Source organism: Vulpes vulpes, chromosome 14 (assembly GCF_048418805.1).
Source record: "Vulpes vulpes isolate BD-2025 chromosome 14, VulVul3, whole genome shotgun sequence".
NCBI classification, from domain to species: Eukaryota; Metazoa; Chordata; class Mammalia; order Carnivora; family Canidae; genus Vulpes; species Vulpes vulpes.
The window spans coordinates 17635251-17658594 of NC_132793.1; the positions used below are offsets into that span (position 1 = coordinate 17635251).

Consider the following 23344-nt stretch of genomic DNA (forward strand, 5'->3'; position numbering starts at 1 on the left):
GGAGGGGGGTCAGGAAGGAGAGCAGGACAACCCCTACAAGGAAGGTGCTGATGGGAGACTGGAAGGCGAAAGGAAAGCTGGTGTCATCCTCCCCTCTTACTTCTTTGGGTGGCAGCTCCAGGAGTGGCTGCATCCCAGCCATGGAGCCAGCTCCTACCAGGCACACCCACCAGAATTTCCACCTCTCCGGGGCTGGCAGCTTCTCTGTCTCCCATCATCCACTAGTTCCAAGGGTGGTTACAGCCTCCTACTGGTGCCAATCTCAGGGCTGTCACTCTGTTCCCTGGTTAGCATCTCAGCTCCTCTGTCACCTATGTCACCAGCTTCCCAGGCTGAATTCCTTGTGTCTGAAACACCCAGAGTGGTTTTGGGTTCACCTGGACCCTGGCTTACAGAGGGCCTTCCCGTGGTCAGGACCTGGGGCTAGAGTTTCAGTGGAAGTCAAGGTAGACATAGTCTCTGTCCCCATGGCCCTTCTAGGAAAGTTCACAAGAAGATGGCCAGTTCAGAACAGCCTGTCTTTGAGCCTGGAGAATGCACTCTGAATATCCACCCATCATACCTCTGGCCTCTCCCTCATGCATCTAGTATTAATTTCCCAAATGCTGAGCAGGTCCTCCACTGTGTGCTAGAAATCCAGACCTGAAAAGGGACCAGCTCTAGTGAAGGAGTTAGGTAAGAAAAGAGACCTTCACAGAGCAGGGCCTATGGAACATAAAGGAAAACCAAAGCTTTGGTTGGGGTAGGGGTGGATAGTCAGGGAAGCCTTCCTGGATGAGGTAACACAATGCTGCCGTAGCCAGTGAGTAAGAGTCCAACAGGCAAGAAGGATTGATAGTAACCTAAGATCACCTCTTGTGTATCAACATTACTTTGAACTAGTACCACAACCTCATAACTTAGTGTGATTACTACCCATTTCCAGATGAATCAGCTGAGGCCCTTGATTAATTATGGAAGTTATCCAGATCATACTGCTAGGATGTGGAGGAGGAGGGAGCAGAAGTCTGAATCAGGGGTGGCTTCCCCTCCATGTTCTTCTGGCTTAAATCATAACAGTAAAGCTAGGACAACAGCCAGTGGCTCTAAATGAATCATGTTTGGGCTCCGTGAAGGGTGGTTTTAAGGGAGTCTGTCCATGGAGACCCTTCAGTAGCCCCCCAAATTAGGTAATCATCCCCATTTTTCAGATAGAGAAGCTGAGGTTTAAAGAAACTGCAAAGCTTGAGGTGCCTGGGTGGGTCCATTGGTTAAGCACCCGACTCTTGATTTCGAATCAAGTCATGATATTGGGGTCATGAGGTCAAGCCCCATGTCCAGCTCTGTGCTGAGTGTGGAGACTGCTTAGGATTCTCTCTCTCTTTCTCTTTCTCTTTCTCTTTCTCTCCCTCTGTCCCCTCCTACCCTCGGTCTCTTCCTTTCCAAATAATAATAATAATAATAATGATAATAATAATAATAATAATAGATTACAAAGCTTTAGTAAGGCCATGCAACTAGTCAGAAGTAGAACCAAACTAGGAACTAGACCATAGTAATTCCCAGTCCAGAGCCTTTCCTCCTGCCCCTCCCTGCCAGCTCCCAACAGCACCTTGCAGCCAGCACATAGTGGGAACTCAGCATGTGGTTAACCAGACTGAACTACTTCCTTCCGGTTTCCCCTTGACCTTGTCTCAGCTGTGTCCTTGGGGCCCACAGTGCTGTATGCAGCATTTGCCATCTGAGTGGTAACCCTCCCACAAAAGTTAACTTTCCTAGACAGATACTTTGCTAGATAAACAAAGTTGCAGGAGCACTACAGTCACAGCCAGCATGCACTTTGGTATGGTACAGGCAACAAATGGAACTGCCTGAAGTGCAGGTGAATCTCTGCAACATCAACACTGAAAATGCCTCCCATTACTGCCAGGTCCTTTCATTATGCTGCATTCTGCAAGCCTTTCAGGAGAAGAAACCAGGTGTTGCAGTTATGAGGTTAAGGTCCTTGCTCAAGGTTACATGGTTAGAATCCAGTTCTCTGTGTGCTAGGGACACCTCACAATCTCATCCCTTTCAAAGAAGCAGATCACGCAGATGGACCAAATAGCCTCCGCTAGATGCTGTCTTCATGTGTAACACTGGCCTCCACTGGATCTCAGTGCTTGGAGTCAGTTCCATGAGCCCAAAGTCATGAATTCAGCCCTTGTTGGGCCTCTGGAGTCCAGGCCTTTCTACTTTCTAGCCTTATGATCTTGGTAAATTATTCACTTGTTCTGATATCTGTAAAGTAGGATAATAATGCTATCCTAGCAGAATATCAGTCTCCCGTTAGGAAACAGAGGCTCACTCAAAGGAAGTAACAGGGGGCAGAGGGGTTAGCGAGGGTTGGAACAGAAATAGGGGAAATCAACATGGTTGGTTGGTCTGGGCTCCTGCATCTGCCCCCCCATTGGCCAAACCCAACTGGAAGCCAGAAGCCATGGAAGCCCATGATGTAGTCCATACAGATCAGCATCCATCCATGGCACAGAGCTGAGTATGGAAGGTAAAAGTGAGATCATTGAGGGATAGAGAAGATACCAAGCACAAGCACCTCCCAGTACGTTACCCATACAGGGTGGGGAATCACATTAATTGTGAATCTACTGTGTACTCCAGCAAACTTAAAATTCCTATCATCCTTGGAAATTTCTGGCAAGACACACCCTGGATGGCTCGAGGTCCTCACTCTTTTGCCCTGGTCTCTACCCCGGCTGAAATCCTCCTGGACATCTGCTCTCAGCAGAGCTAACTGCCCATGCTGGAATCATTTATCCACAATTGGATCTTGAGGATCCATTAAAACAGCTCCATTTGGATAATGAGCTGGATGGGGCCAGCCCTGTCTGTGCCTCCAGAGGCCACGGTTCTGCTACCATCTGAACCATCCCGCTGGCGGGTTTGTTTGCACACCCGAGAATGTATTGGCCACTTGAATCTGTTATAAATTACCAGTCTGGAAATAAATATCGTATCTGGGTCCCCAGTAAGTAACAGATGCATGAGTTCAGAGTGAGATAAATGCGTTTTGGATGCAAGCCTCTTTCCCATTGCTCACAGACGGATGGAGGCAGGCCCGGTGCTGGTTTGCAGTCGATCTGTGTGCTGTGTAGGTGGGACTTAAATGAACTCAAAGTTCTTTTAAGGTTAGGAAGTTTTCTGTACCAGTTCTTGGCAAATCCCCAGTAAAGCCCCAGTTGAGCAATACATTTCCTTTAATCTCTCTTGCTGAGGTGTCCTGTGGTTGGAACCTTTTCTCTTTGGGGACTGGCTGGGGTCTTGGGGACCAGAGAGGGCCTTTTTCCTCACATGCAGGGTGCAGAGAGGCACACAACATGCATGTATGCATGCCTTTGGTATGTTTTTATTGAGGCTGATGGCCCAGGCAGACTTCTCTGTGCTGGGGACACAGCCACCAGCAAACTGGACACAGCCCTGCCCTGTTGGCACTCTCGTTCCACTGGGGAGACCAACCATGAGTAGGTACATCACAAAGGAACATTATGCTCCTGGGGATAAGAACCCTGAAGAAAACTAACCCAGAGAATCGTGAAAGCGTTGGACAGGGTAGTCAGGGGTGGCTCTCTGTGGAAGTGACTAGCAACCCAGCAGAAGCCAGGATGGAGGGAGAGAGCAAAGCAGCCACTTAACTGGGGACTGATGCAACAGGCACAGAGAATGGCCAGCGTGAAGGCCTCTAGATGGAAATGTGACTCCTGTTTCTGAAGAAGGGCAAGACAGCACGTGAGCCAGGGGGCAGAGCAGTGGGAACAGAGAATGCCACTGGAGGGAGGAAATGGGGATACCATGACAAGTGCCCCAACCTATCCTCAAAGACCTGTTTATGTGTGTATGCCACCTACCAGCCTTTGCTGAAAACTGCACCCAGCTCCAAGTGGCATGTGCCATGGCCCATGGGAGAAAAGTACAAAAACCATAGTGCAGCTTGTGTTGTGTGTTCGTGGGGCACATGCAAAAGCCCACAGGACTGCTTAGGAGGAGGGAGGTCTCGTTTGAAGTGCACTGCAGGGAAGCTGGGATATAGGGCCCATGGGAGGAGATGGAGAGGGACAACTGGCAGCAAGGCTATGACTCGTCCTGAGCTAAGACATTTGGACATTATTGTGTAGACAGTGGGGAGCCATTACAGGCTGTTCAGTGGGGAAGTAACTAGATGTGCACTGGAGAGTTCACTCTGGCTGGAAGCAGATGGATGACAGGACCAGACTGGAGGCAGGGAGGCCAGCAAGTGGCAGGTTCCATGGCCTGGGTCGGGAAGGACAGGGCTGTAATGAGGCATCATGATGCTGGTGATGGAAGAAGGTGGGCTTGAGAAACCACATCTGTCTACACTCTAGGGGACTAGTTTCTTGTTCCCAAACCTACCAAAGAAAACTCCCAGAGCCTAATTCCTCCTTCAAGCCTGGGAAACCCTAACCATCTTGACTTGAAGGAACAGATAGCTTCTGGTCCCTCTTACCTCCCTTCCTACTTCCCTTATCTCAAAGAGGGGCTCAGTTTTCTGGTAGAAGCAGAGCAATGAGGAGGAAAGGGCTTCTGAGCTTGCCATCTCCCAAGTGGCCAACAAGGACACTTAGTCACAGTAGGCACCCAATAAATGTTTGCCAGATAACTGATAAAATAATATAAAGTCATATATGTTAAGTCTTAGAATAGTGCCTGGCACAGAGTAACTGCCGTATAATCCAAACAGCAATACTATATATATATATATATAAGTACCCTCATTTGATGGCAAAAAATCAATTGAGGCATAAGAAGGTTAAGTACTTGCTTGAGACCACACAGTTCATAAAGGTCAGAGCCAGGATTCAGACCCCAGCAATTGGGTCTAGAGCCACTCATTCACGGGACATTTGCTCTGAGTCTTACACTGTGCTAGGCTCTATGGGGAAAAAAATTAATATTTATTTACTTTAGGGAGAGTGTGAGCATGAGCAGGAGGAGCAAAGGGAGAGGGAGAGAGAATCTCAAGCAGACTGCATGCTGAGCGCAGATCCCAACGCAACATGGGGCTCTAGTCATGACCCTGAGATCATGACTTAACTCAAAACCAAGAACCAGATGCTCACTGGACTGTGCCACCCAGTCGCCCCTCTATGGAAACATTTTTTTATTTTTTAATTTAATTAATGTATTTATTTATGAAACATTTTTTTAAACTTAGGAGGCAGTGTTTGTCCTCAAGAAGCTGATAACTTCACTAAGGAGCTAGGACCACTCAAATGAAGACTTTAGGGGCACTGATGACTCCTAGTGACTGTGGTTAGCCTGCCAGTTCTGGCCACACCACCGGCCCTGGGTTGGTGCTGACAGTGAACTCTGGCATCTCTAGAGTATGCCCAGCAATCGAAAGGTACCTACTAAGTATTTCTGGAGCAAGGGGAAGACCAAGGTAGAGAAATACACAGGGGACTCAAAACCCAGTCTTTAAATCAGAAAGTGGATCCAGGACTTCAGGGATGCCACGTCTGTTTCACCATAAACCATACAGATGGCAATTCTGGCTCGTTTCCCAAGTGAGAGGACCTTGAGGCAGCTCATCTACCCCGACGGGACAGAAAGACTGATCACCAGCATTTGAGACAAAACTAGGTATTCATCTAACATTAGGGCTCGTTCTCTCCTGAAATGGTTAACCATGAAGGAAAGTGGATTTCAGGGCTCTCGATAACCTCTCCACCAGCAGGCTCCATTACTGGCATCTCTAGTTTGAAAATGTATAGATCCATCCATTCATTCATTCGCTCATGTATTCATTCACATATTTATGTTCAGTGGTATGTACTAAATGCAAATCATTGTCCAAAACTTGAACTCTACCCAGTACGATATAATTCCTCTCTGGAGCTAGAAAAGGGATCCTTCCTGTATCATCGTACCCAGGCAAAAGAGAAGTCTGTCTTCAACCTCTTCCCCAGTGATTAGGGTTATGGAGCACAGAGCAACCCCACAGCAGAGCACGGCAGGGCCTCCTGGGACAGCGAAATGTACAGGGATATCAGAAACTGGTCTCCAACTCAGAAAGTAGTCTCGCCCGCCCCTAGATCACACCTGTACGGGACCCTCCTGGTGAATGGGACTTCCAGTCCCAAGCCCAGCCCTATGGCACAGAGAAGCATGGTGGTATTCTTTCTGATTTTTTTTTCTAAGTATTACTCATGGAAGGGGCCAAGAATGCAGTTGTTTTCTTCTATCAGGCCCTCTGTAGAGACTCACACAGTGTTCCACACACAATTATACTTAGGGAAGACTTTTTGGTGGTCTGTGTCCCACAGTAACGCCCACGTTCCTTCTCTACCTCTTTCTGGGTACATGGGCATAAGTAAGAGCCACTCAGTTTTGCCTCCAAGGCAAGCCTTATATGGGCCCCTCTCAAGTAACTAACAGCTAACATTTAGTGATTTATATATTTATTTATAATAGCTAACATTTACTGATTTTTTTTAAAAGATTTTATTTATTTATTTATGAGAGACACAGAGAAGGAGGTAGAGACATAGGCAGAGGGAGAAGCAGCCTCCCCGTGGGACTAGATCCCAGGATCTTAGGATCACAACAGAGCCAAAGGCAGACGCTCAACCACTGAGCCACCCAGGAACCCCACATTTAGTGATTTAATAAGCGCTTTACCTGCATTATCTTATATAATTTTTGCCACTTCTCTGGGAAGTGCCTGATGCGATTCTCATTTTAAGCCTGTGAGTAAAGCCTGTCTTGGAAGGGATGACTATTAATACTCTGGTGTTTTCAAGCTTTGACTGGAGGCCCTTCACCGTGCTTCTCTGTTCACCATGCTTCTCTCCTGTCATGCAGGGATACCATCGACCTCGGCACTACATTGCAACTCAGGGTAAGTCCGCTCCTTTTCCTTGAAAGGGTCCTCATGCTTTACTGGAAGAGAGAAATGGGTTTCTGCCAGCAAAGAAGTCACACAGGAGTAGGGCTGGAGAGCCTCCAGGGATCCCTGGGAGCATCCATTTGTTTGTGTGGGAAGGAAAGAGGTGACAAATTCAGCTCTAGGGGGAGGGACATGAGTCAGAGATAAAGGAGGTGGCTCTAGGAAAGGGTCACAGGCAGGGCAGACCAGAAGCCCCAGCCTCGGGCAGGTGCCAACAGTATCCACCATCCAGAACTGGAACCGATGGTGTCTTAGCTCCTTGATGAGCATGTGCCTAGGAGAGAGAACTAGTCAGCCATTCTAGAAAACAACTTGGCAGTACACTATCAGAGGCTTAAAAAAGGATCCTACCTCCCAAACCCTTTGGAGAGGAAATCCTGAGGATAATTATATCTGTGGACAGTGACATATATAAAGATACTCTTCACCATGTTATCTGTAATAGGAAAAAAAGTGAAAAATCTTAAATGCCTAACAGTTGGTAGATTGCTTCAATAAAGTGCGATGCTTCTATATTAGAGAAAATCATGCAGTGAACATGTATCATGCTTGGTTAAGAATTTTTAGGAGCATGCAAAAATGCATTTAATAATGATACATGTAAAAATGCATATAGTAATTCACTTATTATAGCAAACACGTAAGTACCTATATAAACACAGAAAAATGCTATGTAGATTTTTATATCAAACACATGTATTACTGTTGTAATTGGAAAAGCGATGAAGGCCCAGGACATTGAAAGAGAAATTTTCAAGGAAATTGCTTTGGACTCTCAGATCCTATCTCGCTTTCCTCGTCCATGTCTTTTCCCCTCCCTCCCTCCCACGTGGGCTCCAGAGGAATGCTCCTTGTGTCTTTCAAGCTCAAAATTGGGCCTCTAACTCTTTATAGTATGAGCATCGGGCTCCTGGCAGCATTAGGTCCTCTTCGCCCCCTGCAACCCCAATTTCCTCCCTGTCTCTCACTGAGGTTTCAGAGCTGGATTTGTATGAAAACTCCCTTAAGTTATATCATTAACTCATAATATAGTCCCTACAAGGTGATGAGTGGGAAGCCAAGTAGGGGCTGAGGGACCGCACCTGAGCAGGACGCTGGCAGAGGGAGGAGGAAGAGCTGTTGACGTTTGCAGTGGATGCCTCAGACCATGCTAGTTTGGAATGCCCCTTTTCTTTTCCACACTGTGGCCCCAGTCTCAGCGACTCAGGTGTCCCAGCAAGGATCATCTGGCCTCACTCTCGCTCACCTGTGCTGAGCATGGACTGACCCACCAGGAGGGGCGGCCTCTTGGCTGCCTCCTTGCACGTGTGGTCTTTGACCCTGTCACCTTCTCTGTCGGCAGGTCCAATGCAAGAGACTGTCAAGGACTTTTGGAGAATGATCTGGCAGGAGAACTCAGCCAGCATCGTCATGGTCACAAACCTCGTGGAAGTGGGCAGGGTAAGCCCCTCCCGCAGTTACCCAGACAGAGGTTGCTGGCACTGCCCTCCAGAGCACCTCTCTGCTCTGTGCCCTGTGCCCCCGGGGGTCTAGCAGCTCACCCTCACAACAGCCTGCGTGGGAGAAATCCTCAGCCCTCTTCCCATTTGAGGAGTATGGCCTTTCCCTCCAAGTCATCCCTTCCTCCTCCCTCGCTCCGTTGATGACGTCATCTCATGCCCTTTGGGGAAATTAAAGCCATATAGACATGAACTCTCATCTTCACACCCCAAAGCCACAGTCCTACTTGCATCTGCAATCATCTTCTCATTCTTCCCCTCTGTTATCAGGGCAAACCATAAAAAAATTAAAATTTAAAAAAAGCCATTTTTGTTGACCCAAAAGGTAAAATATCTGCTGTTTCTAACGTAGCTCAGCCTCATTCGATAGAGGAAGTGACTCTTGCCCTTTCCAAGGCAATCCCAGTGCCTTGAATCACAGATCCTACTCAAGAATTTTCTCATTTGAAAAGTAACTCTTTTTCCTGTTGCTAGATTATTCCCCGGGACATAGAAATGTCCTGAGTACCTTCCTCCTGAAAATATAAAACAAGTCAACAAAAAGGATTCTCTTGTCCCTACCTTTCTGCCAGACTCTAAAGACTCACATACAGGCTCTGTTTCTCCACTCTCGTTCTCTTCTTTCCTCTCCAACGTAACTACTCCCTCCATCCCACCCATGTGATATGGTCAACATCACCAGCATCCTTCATGTTGACAAATCCAAAAGCCACTTCTTTCTTCCCATCAAACTCAGCCTCTCAGAGCATCCACCCTTTGCTCCCTTACCTCTAAACCTCAATATTCCTCAGGGCTCAGGCCTTGGTCTCCTGCTCTGCTCTATCTCGACTTTCTCCTATGTCATCTTTAGCTACTCCTAGGGCTTGGAAGTGGGACTGCTATTCCCAGCTTGCTTTTGCTGACTCGGTAAACTGTGGCATGTGGGCGGGCGGGCTGCTGGGTCGAAAGATAGGGTGCCAAACACTAGAATGAAGAGGGCCTCTCCTCTACTTACCATATGAACTAACTGAAGAGTGGGCAGGTAAGTTCTTGTTTTGGCAAAGAACCAGATAGTCCATTAAAGTAAAGAGTCTCGGCCTCCAAGATGATGGGGAAGAGAGAATCATAAGCCAGGAAAGGGATGTGTACATCTCGTGACCTCATAGGGTTCTAGGACCAGGAGAGACTTGATCCTCGAGCCCACTCTCACCTCGTCCCCTCCCCAGTTTTACAGATGAGGAAACAAGCCCAAAGGGCTGGAGTAACTATCCTTTAGTCTCTCAGCCAGAGCCTGGCCACAATCTCTGCCTCTTAATTCTTGTGCTAGTGTCATGACCCCTCCATTCACAGCTACTTCCCAAGGACCTAGGCCTGCAGAGCAGCTGCTGGGGACAAACAGGCTAGGCTAGGATTTAAGAATTCAGAGGCAAATTCCAGCCTATAGTATAGCCTATCCCATATTGGAGACAGATTCCCTTGATGGATAGATGATGAATCTAATTTGGATTTGGAGAGGGATCAGGAGAGCAATATCTTGATGGAAATCCCGCTAGGAGCCAAGCACTATGCCAGACGCCTACTATGCACTTTAATATTCATTTTCATTCCCGACAACTACACGAGGGAGGCAGTGTTTCTGGTAATTATTCAGGTGGCCTGGCTCCATCCCTTCCTGACCTTGGACAATCTTCTTAGCCCCTCAACACTTCTGATTCCTCATCTGTAAAGTGGGGTAATAATCACATCTGTGTAAGGTTGTAGCGATAAGCGATTAAAATAATACATGTAAGGAACTCATAGACCACTTAGGAAGCAGTGTGAGACATAGTAAGCTGTCAGTAAGGGTTAGCTATCATTATTAATAGGAAGTTGAGCCTCAGATTTCAGCACTTTCTGGAAACTACACAGCTGCTGAGTGTTAGAACCAAGCAACGCATCCGTTTGCCTGCAAAGCCTGTTGCGCTATGCCAGCGTTTCCCTAAGTGGGTTCCATGGGATGCTAGTCTGCAGGATGCCTAGTGAGAAGAGGGTTCCATGGTTAAATACGTTTGGGAAATGCTGTGCCCTCTTTGCCCCTCTCGGAGAGTCGAACACACACTAGCGTTAGCACGTTCAACGAGCTGAGGAGTCTTGTAGCAGAGCGGCCTGTTTAACTTTGTTTAATCCAGCATTTCCCAAACTCATTTGACCACAAAACCTTTTTTTGTTTGTTTTTTTTGTTTCTTGTTTTTTTTTACCTAACACCTATTAGCACCCAGCGGAACACACTGTGGGAAATGCCACTCTAGGCCGCGCGGCGTCCCCCGGAATGGTAATGCTTTTGTTCTTTTTAGGGGAAAACAGTGATCTCTTTTTCCTCCCGCGGAGTGTGATGTAGAGTCCAATGTGGGACTGGCTTGTCGCTTAGCATCTGCACCCACCGCCCGGGCAGAGAGCCTTGTGCAAAGTCTTCCCTTTGAGTCCCGCTCCTTGCATCCTTCTCCCAACTGAGAACCTTTCTCCTTCCAGCCCCTAGTTACCACCTCTGAATAGTAATGGCCCTCTCCCCACCACTTCTGCTTCCACGCCCTCGCTGCTTCCCACCTTTTATTCTCATCTCTGCACTGCTGACGCCGCCCAGCTGCCCCACCCGATCTAGCAGAAAGAGGGCTCAGCCAGAGGTAGGAAACTGGCCATGTGACCTTGGACCAGGTACCAGACCTCCAAACTCGAGCATTGTTTCCATCTGTAAGTGGGGTAACGCCACCTGCCTATCTCACACCTTGATCGATTCGATCACCTAGTGTGATAATGGACTTGGAAATTTTAAGGAGCTCTGCAAAAGAAGGTACTATCATTATTCCTCACGGCTCCAGTTCCTTTGGGAGAGAGCGTGGCCCCTGTGCAGTTTGCTAGTCCCTGGCCAGCTGAGAGCCCCTTGGACCGAAATGCCACCAAAATCGCCCTTGGGTTTATCTGAACAGGAAGGCCAGACAAGGCGGCTGCTCACACTCAGCCACCCACTCATCCATCCTTGTCCCTGTCTTTCCTCGCAGGTGAAGTGTGTACGGTACTGGCCGGATGACACAGAGGTCTACGGAGACATCAAAGTCAGCCTGATTGAGACAGAGCCCCTAGCAGAATATGTCATACGCACCTTCACAGTCCAGAAGGTAAGCTTCCCAGTGGCTGTGGGCAGCCTGTCCACTGGGCAAGCCGACTTGTTTGTTCATTCGGGTCGTATGCTGAACGAGGGTCTACTCTGTGCCCACCCTGTGCTTGGCACCAGGGACGGATCAACAGTCCAGTTGGATGTAGATCCTGCTCCAGAGGATTCCCCCTTCTAGTGAGAGGGACAAACAGAATTCAACAGACAGATAAATGGACTGATGCCATATGGTGATGAAAGCCATGGAAAAAAGCTGCCACGAGTGGAGACAGGAAGAGGAGGCAATCAGAGAGGGCTTCCTGGAGGAGGAGGCACTTAGGCAGACGATAAAGGATGAGAAGGAGCTGGCTGAGGGGAGAGGAACACTATGCCAGGACAGAAAGAAAGAAGCACACAGAGTCAAGGGGAAAGAAGATTTCAACATGTTCCTATGGTTTTCAATTGGTGGTGATTTTGTTCCCTAGAGGAAGTTGGGCAATGTCTAGGGACAGTTTTGGTTTTCAAACCTGAGGAAGGAGGGGTATTGCTGGCATCTGTGGATGGAGGCCAGTGATGCTGATGAATACTCTGCAATGCACAGGATATCCCAGCCCATCAAAACAAAGGGTTACCTGGCCCAAAATGTCAGTGATGAGAAATGTTGGTCTAGACATTGAAAGGAGGCTGGGCTGGCAGGAGTTAGATGTGCAAGAGCGAGATTGCAAGTCAGATTTATCACTTAATTCCTATTATAACATTATAGCTAACATTTATTGAGCAATTACTAAAACAGGTGCTTTTCAAAGTGCTTCTCATGCATGAACTCATTCAAATCCAACAACCTCTTGAGGGAGGTACTATTATTACTCCCATCTTATAGGTGAAGAAAATTAGGCACAGAGCATGCAGGTCAGTTGTCCACAGTTGCCCAACTGCAAGCTGGCTGAACCACGTTCCCTCCTCAGCCCCTGACTTGAAGCTCACTGCCCCTTCTACTAGTCCACACTGGCCATTTTTTGAAGCATCTGCACTAATGGACCAAGTGGCCACAGACCTGAGGATGCAGAAGCAGTGGGAGCTCACTGCTCTGAGAGCTGTGCTGTTGGGGTTCAGACAAATCCTTGTAAGGACCGAAGCAGGCGTATGCATGGTACCCTACCTGCACGCATGGCCGACAGAGGACATGCTGCTCCTGGAAGCTCCCCCTCCAAGCCCCGTGCTCCTAAAAGCCTATATCTGTGGACTCAGGTGAAGAGCCAGGAGGGAAGGGCACTTCCCTGTGATAAGGAGGAAGGAACAGGTACATCAACATGGCCTTAGGTTGGGTTCCTTAGAAGCAGAGCCTGAGACAAGGATTTGGGTGCATATGGTGTATCCAGGGACCACTCTCAAGAGAAACTTGTAAGAGAGAGAGAGGGAAACAGGAGAGGGAAGGTTGGGGAGGCCTGAGCGAGGACAGAGTCTTCAACAGAGTCTAACTTAGGCCTGATCCACGGGGGCTGCCAGGGCATGGCCTGCACCACAAAGTTGGCCTCCTTACTTTAATCCACCCACTGACTGTGGACCAGCCCCTGACAGGTCCCCTGCAGTGCAGGTCGGGTCCTGCCCGCTGAGGGCCCTTCTCCAGAGAAAGGGAAGTCACCAGCAGCCAGGACTCCTACAGCCAAGGCCTAGGAACACAGGCTGAGGCAGAGGACCTAGTGGGGCCCCCATCTCATCTGGCACATCCACAGTTAGTGTCGGGAGTGAGATGAGTAGCAGGGACTCCTGAGCTGGGAAGCCTTGGAGATGGTAGGCAGGTGCTCAGCAAACACTGCCTGGGGCTTTAGCTCTAAAATCACTTCCTGAGCTGGGGACTCAGAAAGATGTGTCTGCCCTTGAAGAGAGCGCAGTCCCATGGGGAGAGAGGACCCCTGACATGTGACCACAAGGGGAGGTGGTGAGGGCTCGAGCCAGGGCTGCCTGGGGCTGAGTTGACCTGGAGAATGGAATGAAAAACTGAGTGTTCCTGAAGCTGCTTCCTCTTCTCCTATTTCAGCTCATCCATCAGGGTGGCCATCTAGCCTTTGCATGCTCAGGCCTGGACTGCCTCAGCCTCCTGTGGGGTTCTCTGCCCCTAGTCTCGCCCCATTTTAGTTTGTGTTTCTGGGAAGCCGAGCCTGAGGCAGGGCAGAGTGCCCTAGCCAAAGCATTGAGGAAGAGCTCTGAGAAGGCGGGGGTGGAGGGGAGGAGGGTCAGGGCAGTGGAAGGAGCCAAGCCAGGGCGTGCTCTCAGCTCGAGACCAGAGTCAGCTGGATCCCCCAGGAGCTCTGGGGCATGAACCCCACCACACAGTTGATCCTGTCCAGAGGCACAGGGGCTTCTGTTCCTCCATTAGGGTCAACGTCCTGGTGTGCCCAGGACCATCCTGGCTTTGGCACCAAAAATCCCCCTTCCCAGGAAATCCCTCAGTCCTGGGCAGACTCACCAAGTCCACTGGTCACTCTGCTGTCCTGTCAGCCGCTGAATGCCAGCTGCCCGTCCCCCTAGACCCCCAGGGGAAGGGGCTCCTGGTCGGCTGGGCAATTCTCTGATGGAAGAGGTAGCTATGGGTGTCTGCAGCCAAGACTCAGAAGAGCTGGGTATGAAACCCTGGCCCAGGAAAGGGAATCTGGGAGGGGAGGCAGCACCAGCACTCTCTGCACTGCCCCCCAACACACCCACTCACCTCCATGCTCCTGTAGCAGCTGGTGCAATCCTGACCATGCACTTCCCCTCTGTGCAATCACCTGGGCAACCGCCCCATAGCTCCCCAATCAAGGCCTTCCAGGATCCAACACGCCCAGCCTCCCACCCCCGTCCCTCTGTCTACCCTTGCTTGTCTTCCATTCTGTCCTGGGGGTTCCCTGTGTGTGAGAGTCCATGCACGTGCCGTCCCCGTCTCCTTGCCTGTGCTGCCTCTCTGCCTAGGAGTCCCGCCGACTCTTCCACTGGGCAACAGTCAGGCATCAGTGTCTCGTAGTGACCAGCAGTGCAGACCGTGGGGTCCAGCAGCCAGGGTCCAGACTGGATTACAGCTGACTAGTTGTGTGACCTGGCTGCATTCCTTAACCTGGCTTACCCTCAATTTCCTCATCCATACAACAGAGATAACAGTGTAAGGACTGAGATGAGGATCAAATGAGTTAATACACTGAAAGGTTCAGAAGAGTAACAGGCATGCAGTCTGTGCTTGGTAAATGTTAGCTGTTATTTTCACTATTAATGTATTTGAAGCCTCAGGTCACACATCACCTCCTCCAGGAAGCCTTCTCTGATTTTTCCTTCCCCAGATGGGGTTACCTGACACTCCTTTAAGCACTTCAGTGGGACTATCCACTTAGGAGTGTGCCTCTCCAGCTAGACCATGAGCTGTTCCAGGGACAGGGACTGTGGCTTTTGTTTCTGCCTTCACAGTGCCTAACACAAGTGTTGGCACTATAGAGAACCCTTGGTGAATATTCCTTAGCTGAAAGAATAATCAAACACTCTTCCTATTCAGTGCTCTCTACATATCTGCAGGAGATTGCAAGGTAGGAGAAAGTAGGTGAGGACACAGGCTCCGAGGTGACACCTGACACTGTAGGGACTGGTCAGAGGCATGCTCTTAGCCTGGAGGGTGTCTCTGAATGGTGAGAGGGGAAGGGGAAGCAACCGGAGCCCCAGGCCCCACTGCTCCCATCAGTCAGAGAAGCTCTGCTTTTATTTGTTTCCTATCTTATAATTCTAAATAAGAATCTAATGAATCAAGGAGTTTGACATTTTTTTTAATTTGAAAGCCCTGGAGACAGTGAGGGACCCCAGTCACTAAAAGGCCTCATGTTCCACTGGAAATGACTCGAACTCAATGTTTTGGATGAACCTTTCTCTGAGTCTGTTCTGATTATAAGTCCCTTGTCAAAAGAGAGTCCCTTGGATAAACACTGTGAGTGTGTTACAACACCCCTTTGGGGATACAGAGTGTTCCTGAACCCACTAAAGGCTCTGAGAAGTCCTGCAGCAAAGCCACTACTAATACATTGTTGACTTCCATGGCTCCTGGATGCAGCAGATCACAGAAGTCATCCTGTGTGTCAAGCGTTGCTCACCTGGCAGGGTCCTTTCCTCCCTGGTAGCAGGGAGGCTGGTTCCTCTGTGCAGCAGGCATGCTCCCCATGGGTGCTGGACAGGCATGTGGGGAGGCAGCAGCTGGAGGAACAGAGGCCCATTCTCTCCTCAGAAAGGCTACCACGAGATCCGGGAGCTCCGCCTCTTCCACTTCACCAGCTGGCCCGACCACGGTGTCCCCTGCTACGCCACCGGCCTCCTGGGCTTCGTGCGCCAGGTCAAGTTTCTCAACCCTCCTGAGGCTGGGCCCATAGTGGTCCACTGCAGGTAAGTGACGGCCTCCAGCTCCAAACAAGGCTGCTCCTGCAGCTCTGCTCTCAGGGACAGAGACACTGTCTTTCAAGCCGCCTTCCTTCTTTGCCTTCAAGACTGCACTGCCTCTGTCCCATGCCCAGCCTAGGTCCCAAGGTTTGACAACAACAACAAAGTAATAGTAGTAATACCAGTTGGTATCATCATTGTTGCCCTGAAATAGTAAAGCCACCTAGGGCCAGGGGCTCACACTGCCTACGTCTGCTCCGGGTGCACTTTGCACACTCCCCATGCAGCCTGGAGGGATGGGCGTTATCATCCTTCCCATTTTACAGATGAGAGCATCAGGTGCTGCAAAGGTGGATGCTTCGCTCAGATCACACATGTGTAAATGGGCCGAGCCAGGAGTTGACAGGCTTTTCTCCAGATGCTGGCCTTTGGCTGCTTACCAGGGCAGCAGGGCGCCTCAGTGGAAGTGTGCTTCTCTTCAGTTCTGTTATTTTAAAAATCAATTGCTGGCCTGCAGGGGCCTTAACAGAGAGCATAAATGGACAGCGCCAGCCTTCACCTTATTGTGGAGAAGAGGTATTTTCAGCTCTGACCTAGAAAGTCACACGGAGAATGACAGGGACATCTTCCGGTCCCCCTAAATGGAGATAAAGTGTTGTGTCAAGGGCAGTCAGAATTGGACCAGACCTGAAGGCCAGCTGGCCCACACACGCCTTCCTCCCAGTGTGACCTTGAGCCCAGCACAGCTCTTCAGGCCCTGCATGTTCTTACCTTATTCCCTACCTGGCGGTGTCCACTAGGGTCAGGGTCTTGGGTGAATCCAAAGAAGGACTCCACAAACTGCAGGCATCTCAGGGCCAGCCCCTTGTCACTCAGCATCCCACACAATCGGGTGGGAATTAGAGATCCCATTTCACAGATGAGGTCACTGAGGGTGAGGAGGTGATAGTCACCATCAGCCCTGGGCCCTCAAAGCATTCTCTGCTTGACAGCTCATGACAGTTCAAGGACTGCAGAACATTAGCCCCCAAATCCTGTGTCCCAGAGAGCAGCCAAAGCAGGGATAGGGGAGGAAGAGAGACAATGGCACACATTTATCAGGCTCTCCTTGCACGGCGGCTCTGTCTTACCTCTGGAGCCAGTCTGCCTAATGCCCCTGGCACAGGAGTCCCTGCTCCTGGGGCTGTTCTGAAGATGAAATGTGCTGGGTAACATATATGAGGCCTGCAAGCCCTGACATATAATAAGCTTTAAAAACACTACAATTCTCTGCCTGTTTCTGGCCCCCTCCCCAGACTGTTAATGCTTTAGAGCAGAAACCATGTCTGCTTAACTTCAAATACTCACTCCCAATCCCAGCATCTAGTGCATACCAGGTGCTCAATAAATATTTGTTCAATAAAAGTAGCTACCATTTATTGAGAAATTGCTATCTATGCAGCCAGGCATAGGGCTGAGTCATTTACATGCAGTGTGTTTTTTCCGCATCATCTCATGCAGCATACATGTGTGATGCTATCAGTGCGACATGGTGGGTCTATTTATGATCATCAGCCTCATTTCGTGGTTGAGGTTATTGAAACCCAGAAAGATTAAGTCATTTACCCAAAGTCACACAGCTAGTATGTGGTTGCACCAGGATTTGGTTCCAGGGGTCTGACCCCAAATATCATGAGCAACTGAGCTCATATTTGGGCAGCAACTGAGCTCATTTCTTTGGGCAGAAAATACAGCTCAAGTCCTCAAGAGAACCCTACAGGGAGGCACACTATATGGGTGGGGCTTATGGACACCAGGCAGGTGGTTCACTGCTGGTGGATCCAAGATTCAAAACCAGGTCAGGCAGGTTGTTTCCCCTTACACAGGTAGAAGGAGAGCCTTCAGGAAGACACAGATGAGTGGCTGTTTGTGCTCCCTGAGGCCCAGCTTGCTGAGTCCATTCTGGGAGAGGGGGGGCGGGATTAGGAGATGGAAAGGTACAAATACACATCAAACTTCACTCCATTTATACCATGAAATTTTACTAAGAACGAAGACTGCTTCCCACGGGTTTGTTTTCCAGATCATTGTGGGTGACAAGTCCCGGTGACCTGGCCTCCCTGGATTTATGGTCAGCCAGTACTGCTCTCTCCCTGCCCCATCCCTTGTCTCCTCCTAGGGGAAGCGAGATGTAAAAACACAGGCAGCATGGGCCTCCTCACTAGCCCGGCCTTCACTTCCTAAACTACGTGCATTTAAGGCCAGTGCTCTGTTTGTCACTGGTTCAGTGCATGACTGGAACCCCGTGATGATCAGGGAAGGCTGTGGTCCATGGTCATGCTGAGTTCTTTCACTATTTTGTCCCCGAGCTACAATTTTCCTAAAGGAAGCTATGAGAGGTCAGAATTGAGTAGGATCAGAATAAGAGTATATGGGGAAGCCTGGGTGGCTCAGTGGGTTGAGCGCCTCCCTTCGGCCCAGGGCATGATCCTGGAGTCCCACGATCAAGTCCCACATTGGGTTCCTGCATGGGGCCTGCTTCTCTCTCTGCCTATGTCTCTGCCATTCTCTCTCTCTCTCTCTCTCTCATGAATAAATAAAATCTTTAAAAAAATAAATAGGATCAGAGTATGTATACAAGACCAGGGTCTTGGGGGTGTCACCTATTGCAGCTTAAGAATGCTCCTGGCTCATGTTCCTGGGAAAACAGGTGCAAGTGGAGCCAGATCTGGGGCTTGTGACATGAGACATGGGACTCACTTCTGCCTTTGGGACCACTCAGAGGATCTGGTCTCTGCCTTCCCACCTCCTTTCTGTTCCCTCACCTCTGCTTCCTTGCTTCCATCCTTTCCATCAACCTGTCTGCTGACAGAGGGAAAAAGACAGAAGGGGGAATGGGGAAGACATGTTTATTAGGCATGTCCAGTGTGCCAGGCACCATGCCTTGTACAACATAGATTAGCTTCGCCCACCGGAGGAGGAAACAGCCTGCGTATGTGTTGTCGAAGCATGTGTCTTATGCTGTGACTGTTATTAGGAGGGAATGTCTAAGAGCACAGACCCAAAGCTAGATTGCTGGGGTGAAGAGTCCCACCTCCACTGCATGTCAGCTCTGTGACCTTGAGCAAGGTCCGCTTTCTGCACCTCACTTTTCTCACCTGTAAAATGGGGGGAGAAACTTCCCAACAACCCCACGAGGGAGTTTTGTAAAGCACTTAAAACAACATCTGGCGCTTTGTAAGCATTACATAAGTCTTTACTAAACGAGTACAACAAAAATAAGCAGGTTCTGATAAAATAGCCCCCAGGGCAAGCATAGCCCTCCCATTTTACAAAAGAGAATGCTGAGGCTCCAAGTTCATTTGCTTGCTCAGAGTTTCCCTGCAGCGCTGGGCTTCAGAGGATAGTGTCTGACCTCTGCAGCCCACTGCCTCTCTGCAGGGTCCTCGGGACAAAGGGGAGTGCTTGGGGGGAGGGGCCTTCCCCCAGGGCTGGTCATGCCTGGAGGTCCCTAACACAGACACTGTCCTCTCTCCCAGTGCTGGAGCGGGGAGGACCGGCTGCTTCATCGCCATCGACACCATGCTCGACATGGCTGAGAACGAAGGGGTGGTGGACATCTTCAACTGTGTGCGCGAGCTCCGGGCCCAGAGGGTCAACCTGGTGCAGACGGAGGTGAGTCCTGGGGGACTGAGCTGGCCAGCCAGCTGCAGCCCTGGCCAAGGAGAAGCAAGGTAGAACAGACACGCATGGGCGGAGGCATCCTATAGAAAGAGACGTGGGGGTGGAAGAAATGGAAAGACGGAATGCATGGCCTGCTGTGAAGGTAGAAGCTAGGACACTGCTGCGAACCCTGGGGTCCCACAGTGCAAGCACTTGCACCAGTAAGACACAGTGGTGAGTTCCCCAGCTCTGAGAGCATCCAAGTAGGAAGTGAATGGCAACTTTCAAGGCTTCTTTGAATTGCACTCCTTCCTTGAGGGAAAGAGAAGATGGGGAAGGATTGGCATTTACTGAATTCCTACTATGTGCTGAGCATTGCTTCAGTCTCTGCATGAATGACTTAATTAATAAAAGTATTGAGTACTTGGGCTGGATTCTAGGGATTCCAAGAAAGATAACACATAGCCCATGCCCTGAGGGAAAAGCAGACCTTCAGGCCTCCCTCTGTCCAAGTAGAGGACCCAAGACCTGAGGGAAACGGGAGGTGTTCATCTTTATCATTGAGCACCTGCTATGTGCCAGGCATCATGCTAGGTTCTTTATATTCAGGATATTATTTATATTCCTCACAACAAGCCTATGGGGCAGCTCCTACTAGTATCCCTGTTTTACAGATAAAGAAATACAGAAGCTAGGTCCCCAAGTCTGCACACATGTGGACAGTGCTGTGTGACTCGGGTTCATGTGACCCCAAGTCCCATGCTCTCTTCCCTGAACCATAATCTCTTGTGAGGTGGCCTTTTCTGCCTACCCCACTCCTCAGAACCATGGCTGGTTATTCTTCTAACAAGCCTGTATCATCTGGTTCTAGGGAAGGCTGTGGCTGCCCAGGCCATCAGCTAGGACAGATAAGAAGCTACATCCATCATCAGTCCTGCAAAGGAAAGTTTTGGCTCTGGGCAAGGCCAGTCACAGCTGGCTCCACAGAGAATCCCCCCATTTACAAGCTTATACACGTAGGACCCTGCTGGGGGCTCTGAGCTAACTCCTGCAGGCTAGTGTCTAGACTTGGTGAGGCTGCAGTAAAGCCAAGAGGCTGCTTTATCTGTTCCCAGATTCATGCTTGCGGAGCACAGGCTCGCTGGCTGGCACTAGACACGCCTGCTGTCTGGTCGGGGAGACAGACATTCAAATCATCATGACGCATCTGGATAAGTGTTTTATGTAGAGATGGGCCAAGTTCTGCAAGAGAACGGTCACTCAACAAACATTTGTTAAGGGCCTGGGAGCAACAGCAACAGCTTCCATCTGGCGAGTTTGCAGAAAGAAGACTTTCCAGAGGGAATGAAGCAGAGGGATATAGCAAAGTGGGGGAGGAGGAGACAGGGTTCCAGAGGAAGACAACCACAGGTGCAAAGCATAGAGGTGGCAGGGGGCACAGGGGTCAGGAGCGGACCCCGAGAGAAGGAGCTAAGGGCATGTGGCCTATATGGGAGGTGATCCCAAGACTCATTGGTTAGAAGGCAAAGAGAAGGAAAGGAAGCCAAGCCATGTGACACCATTAAGGAGTTTTGCAAGCTGTTTAACCCTGTGGACACCTGGAGCCCAAGCCTGCTGGGAGCTCTGAGGCAGTATAGAATGTGCCCTTCTAAATATCCCACCTGAGAGAGAAGGAATTTGGGTTTTCTGTCCCAGCTGTCCAGCTGACACCGCTCTCGGGCTCCTTCCCCGAGCACTGACTCCTCAGCCCGCTGGCTCGCCCTGCACCCAGCCCCAGGTGCTGCTGGGACTAGAAGAAATCCCTCGGCCTGAATCTCAGGGGCTTGCAGTAGGCTGCCTTCAAGGTGAAAGCTGAGGGGACATAGGCAGGTACCAAGAGCCCCAACAGATCCTGAAGTTTCTGTCATCAGTGACCACACTGTTCAGTCTTATACGAGGGACAAAACCCCATCACTCAGGCAATCACTAAGAAACATGGAAACTTGGCCCTTTGGGTTTGGGGACAGGAAGCAGTGATTTTGCAGTCTAAATCCCATCCCTCCCTCACAGCCAGGGGGCTAAATTTGGACAACAAACTCCTAGGCCACTGTTCTCACCCAGAACCCTCTCTGTCCCCTCCATGGCCTGGCAGGAGCAGTACGTGTTTGTGCACGATGCCATCCTGGAAGCGTGCCTCTGCGGCAACACCGCCATCCCCGTGTGCGAGTTCCGCTCTCTCTACTACAACATCAGCAGGCTGGACCCCCAGACCAACTCCAGCCAAATCAAAGACGAGTTTCAGGTATGAGCAAGTTCTGGGCTCAATGACCCAGCCGCCTTTGGCAGCACTGCGCACATCCAGTTCTTTGTGAGAACTGAGAAATCGAGGGTCTCCAGGGTCTGTAGCTCTCGACGGCTGCAGAATGAATTCCAGAACATACGACACACAGCCACGAGCAACCCTTAACCAGTCACTCAGGGACTGCTGACACCTGGGTTTAACTCTGATTGTGTGTTTAAACTGAGTTCTAGTCGAGTCCCAGTTGTGGGTGGAGACAAGTTTATAAATACAGGTGTGAGTTCCTCACTCCGCCGTCCCTGGAGGGCTCAGCTTTTCTTGCCGTTTCTGTACAATTGGAGGGTGTCTGTCGTAGATCCTCAGTACCCAGAGCGGGGTCTGGAGACCAGCACCATCAGCTTCACCTGGGAGTCGCATCATGGGTCCCACCCACATCTACTGAATAAGAAATTGCAGTTGAACAAGATCTCGGGGTCATTTGTCCACACACTGAGTTTTGAGGAGCACCATCCCAGAACTCAGCTCAGCTCAGGCATAGCAGATCTGCACCTTGCAGCCCTTGTGACCAGTGCCCCCATGCTCCCTCAGACAGAGGCTTTACTGATTGGGAGAGGAGGCCAAGTGCAAAATGGGGGAAGGATGGAGGCCACAGCCGCCTTCTGCATACACAGAGCACCTGGTCTCCTGGCCAAACAATTCAGCTCTGGCCCCACACTTGTAAGACTCACTCTACAGAACACAGCCCTGACATTTTCCACTCATGGAGCCTGCCTGCTGGTGGTCTCTTCCATCCTGAGCAGCTTCTCCAGACATCCTTCCATCCCAAGAACTGCTTTCCCTGAGAGGAGCATTGGGGAAATCCTTTCCCTCCTTCCATGGTACTTCAAGGGATGCATAGCACTCCTTAGAGACACCCCAGCCCCACCCTCCAACCTCCTGGCTGTCCCACCCTTCACAGAAATGAGCACCTTAGCTCTAACAGTTGGCAGGTGCTGGCAGCCTGTGTCTGCTGTGTGTGGGTGTGCTGCCTCTGCAGCCTTTGCATCACGAGGGTGTCACACAGCCCCAATAGAGGCGCTCAGTGCCCAGGGCATGGGGCAGCCAACAGGAGATGGAAGATTGTCACGTGGGAGAGGAACAAGTGCTGGGGAGGGACTGGAGAGCCAAGCTTGGAGGATAGAGATAGGTTGGAGTAGGCGGAGTTCGAACCTCACTTGTCTCCTCTGTTTGAAGCAACCACCTGAGCGGTGCCTACCTATCTATCTTTGCACCTTCAGACCCTCAACATCGTGACGCCCCGCGTCCGGCCTGAGGACTGCAGCATCGGGCTCCTACCCCGGAATCACGATAAGAACCGGAGCATGGATGTCCTGCCTCTGGACCGCTGCCTGCCCTTCCTTATCTCAGTGGATGGGGAACCCAGCAACTATGTCAATGCCGCACTGATGGACGTAAGCTGGGCCCTGGCTGGCACTCACTGGGAAGTTTCTTCA

At 50.2% G+C, this 23344-nt stretch overlaps 1 protein-coding gene across 23 annotated transcripts in view; it reads left to right on the plus strand.

Annotated features, from left to right (window-relative positions):
• Positions 1–23344, plus strand: part of PTPRT (protein tyrosine phosphatase receptor type T) — a 1025198-nt gene that overhangs the window by 963013 nt on the left and 38841 nt on the right. For 13 of the 23 annotated variants that reach the window (XM_072735832.1, XM_072735811.1, XM_072735812.1 and 10 more), the window contains 8 exons: positions 6856–6892; positions 8283–8380; positions 10670–10729; positions 11454–11570; positions 15783–15937; positions 19450–19585; positions 21705–21854; positions 23129–23302. In XM_072735832.1, the coding sequence (XP_072591933.1) occupies positions 6856–6892; positions 8283–8380; positions 10670–10729; positions 11454–11570; positions 15783–15937; positions 19450–19585; positions 21705–21854; positions 23129–23302 (927 nt within the window). The remainder of the gene's footprint in view (positions 1–6855; positions 6893–8282; positions 8381–10669; positions 10730–11453; positions 11571–15782; positions 15938–19449; positions 19586–21704; positions 21855–23128; positions 23303–23344) is intronic. The other 10 variants (XM_072735820.1, XM_072735821.1, XM_072735816.1 and 7 more) reach the window with 1 other exon arrangement.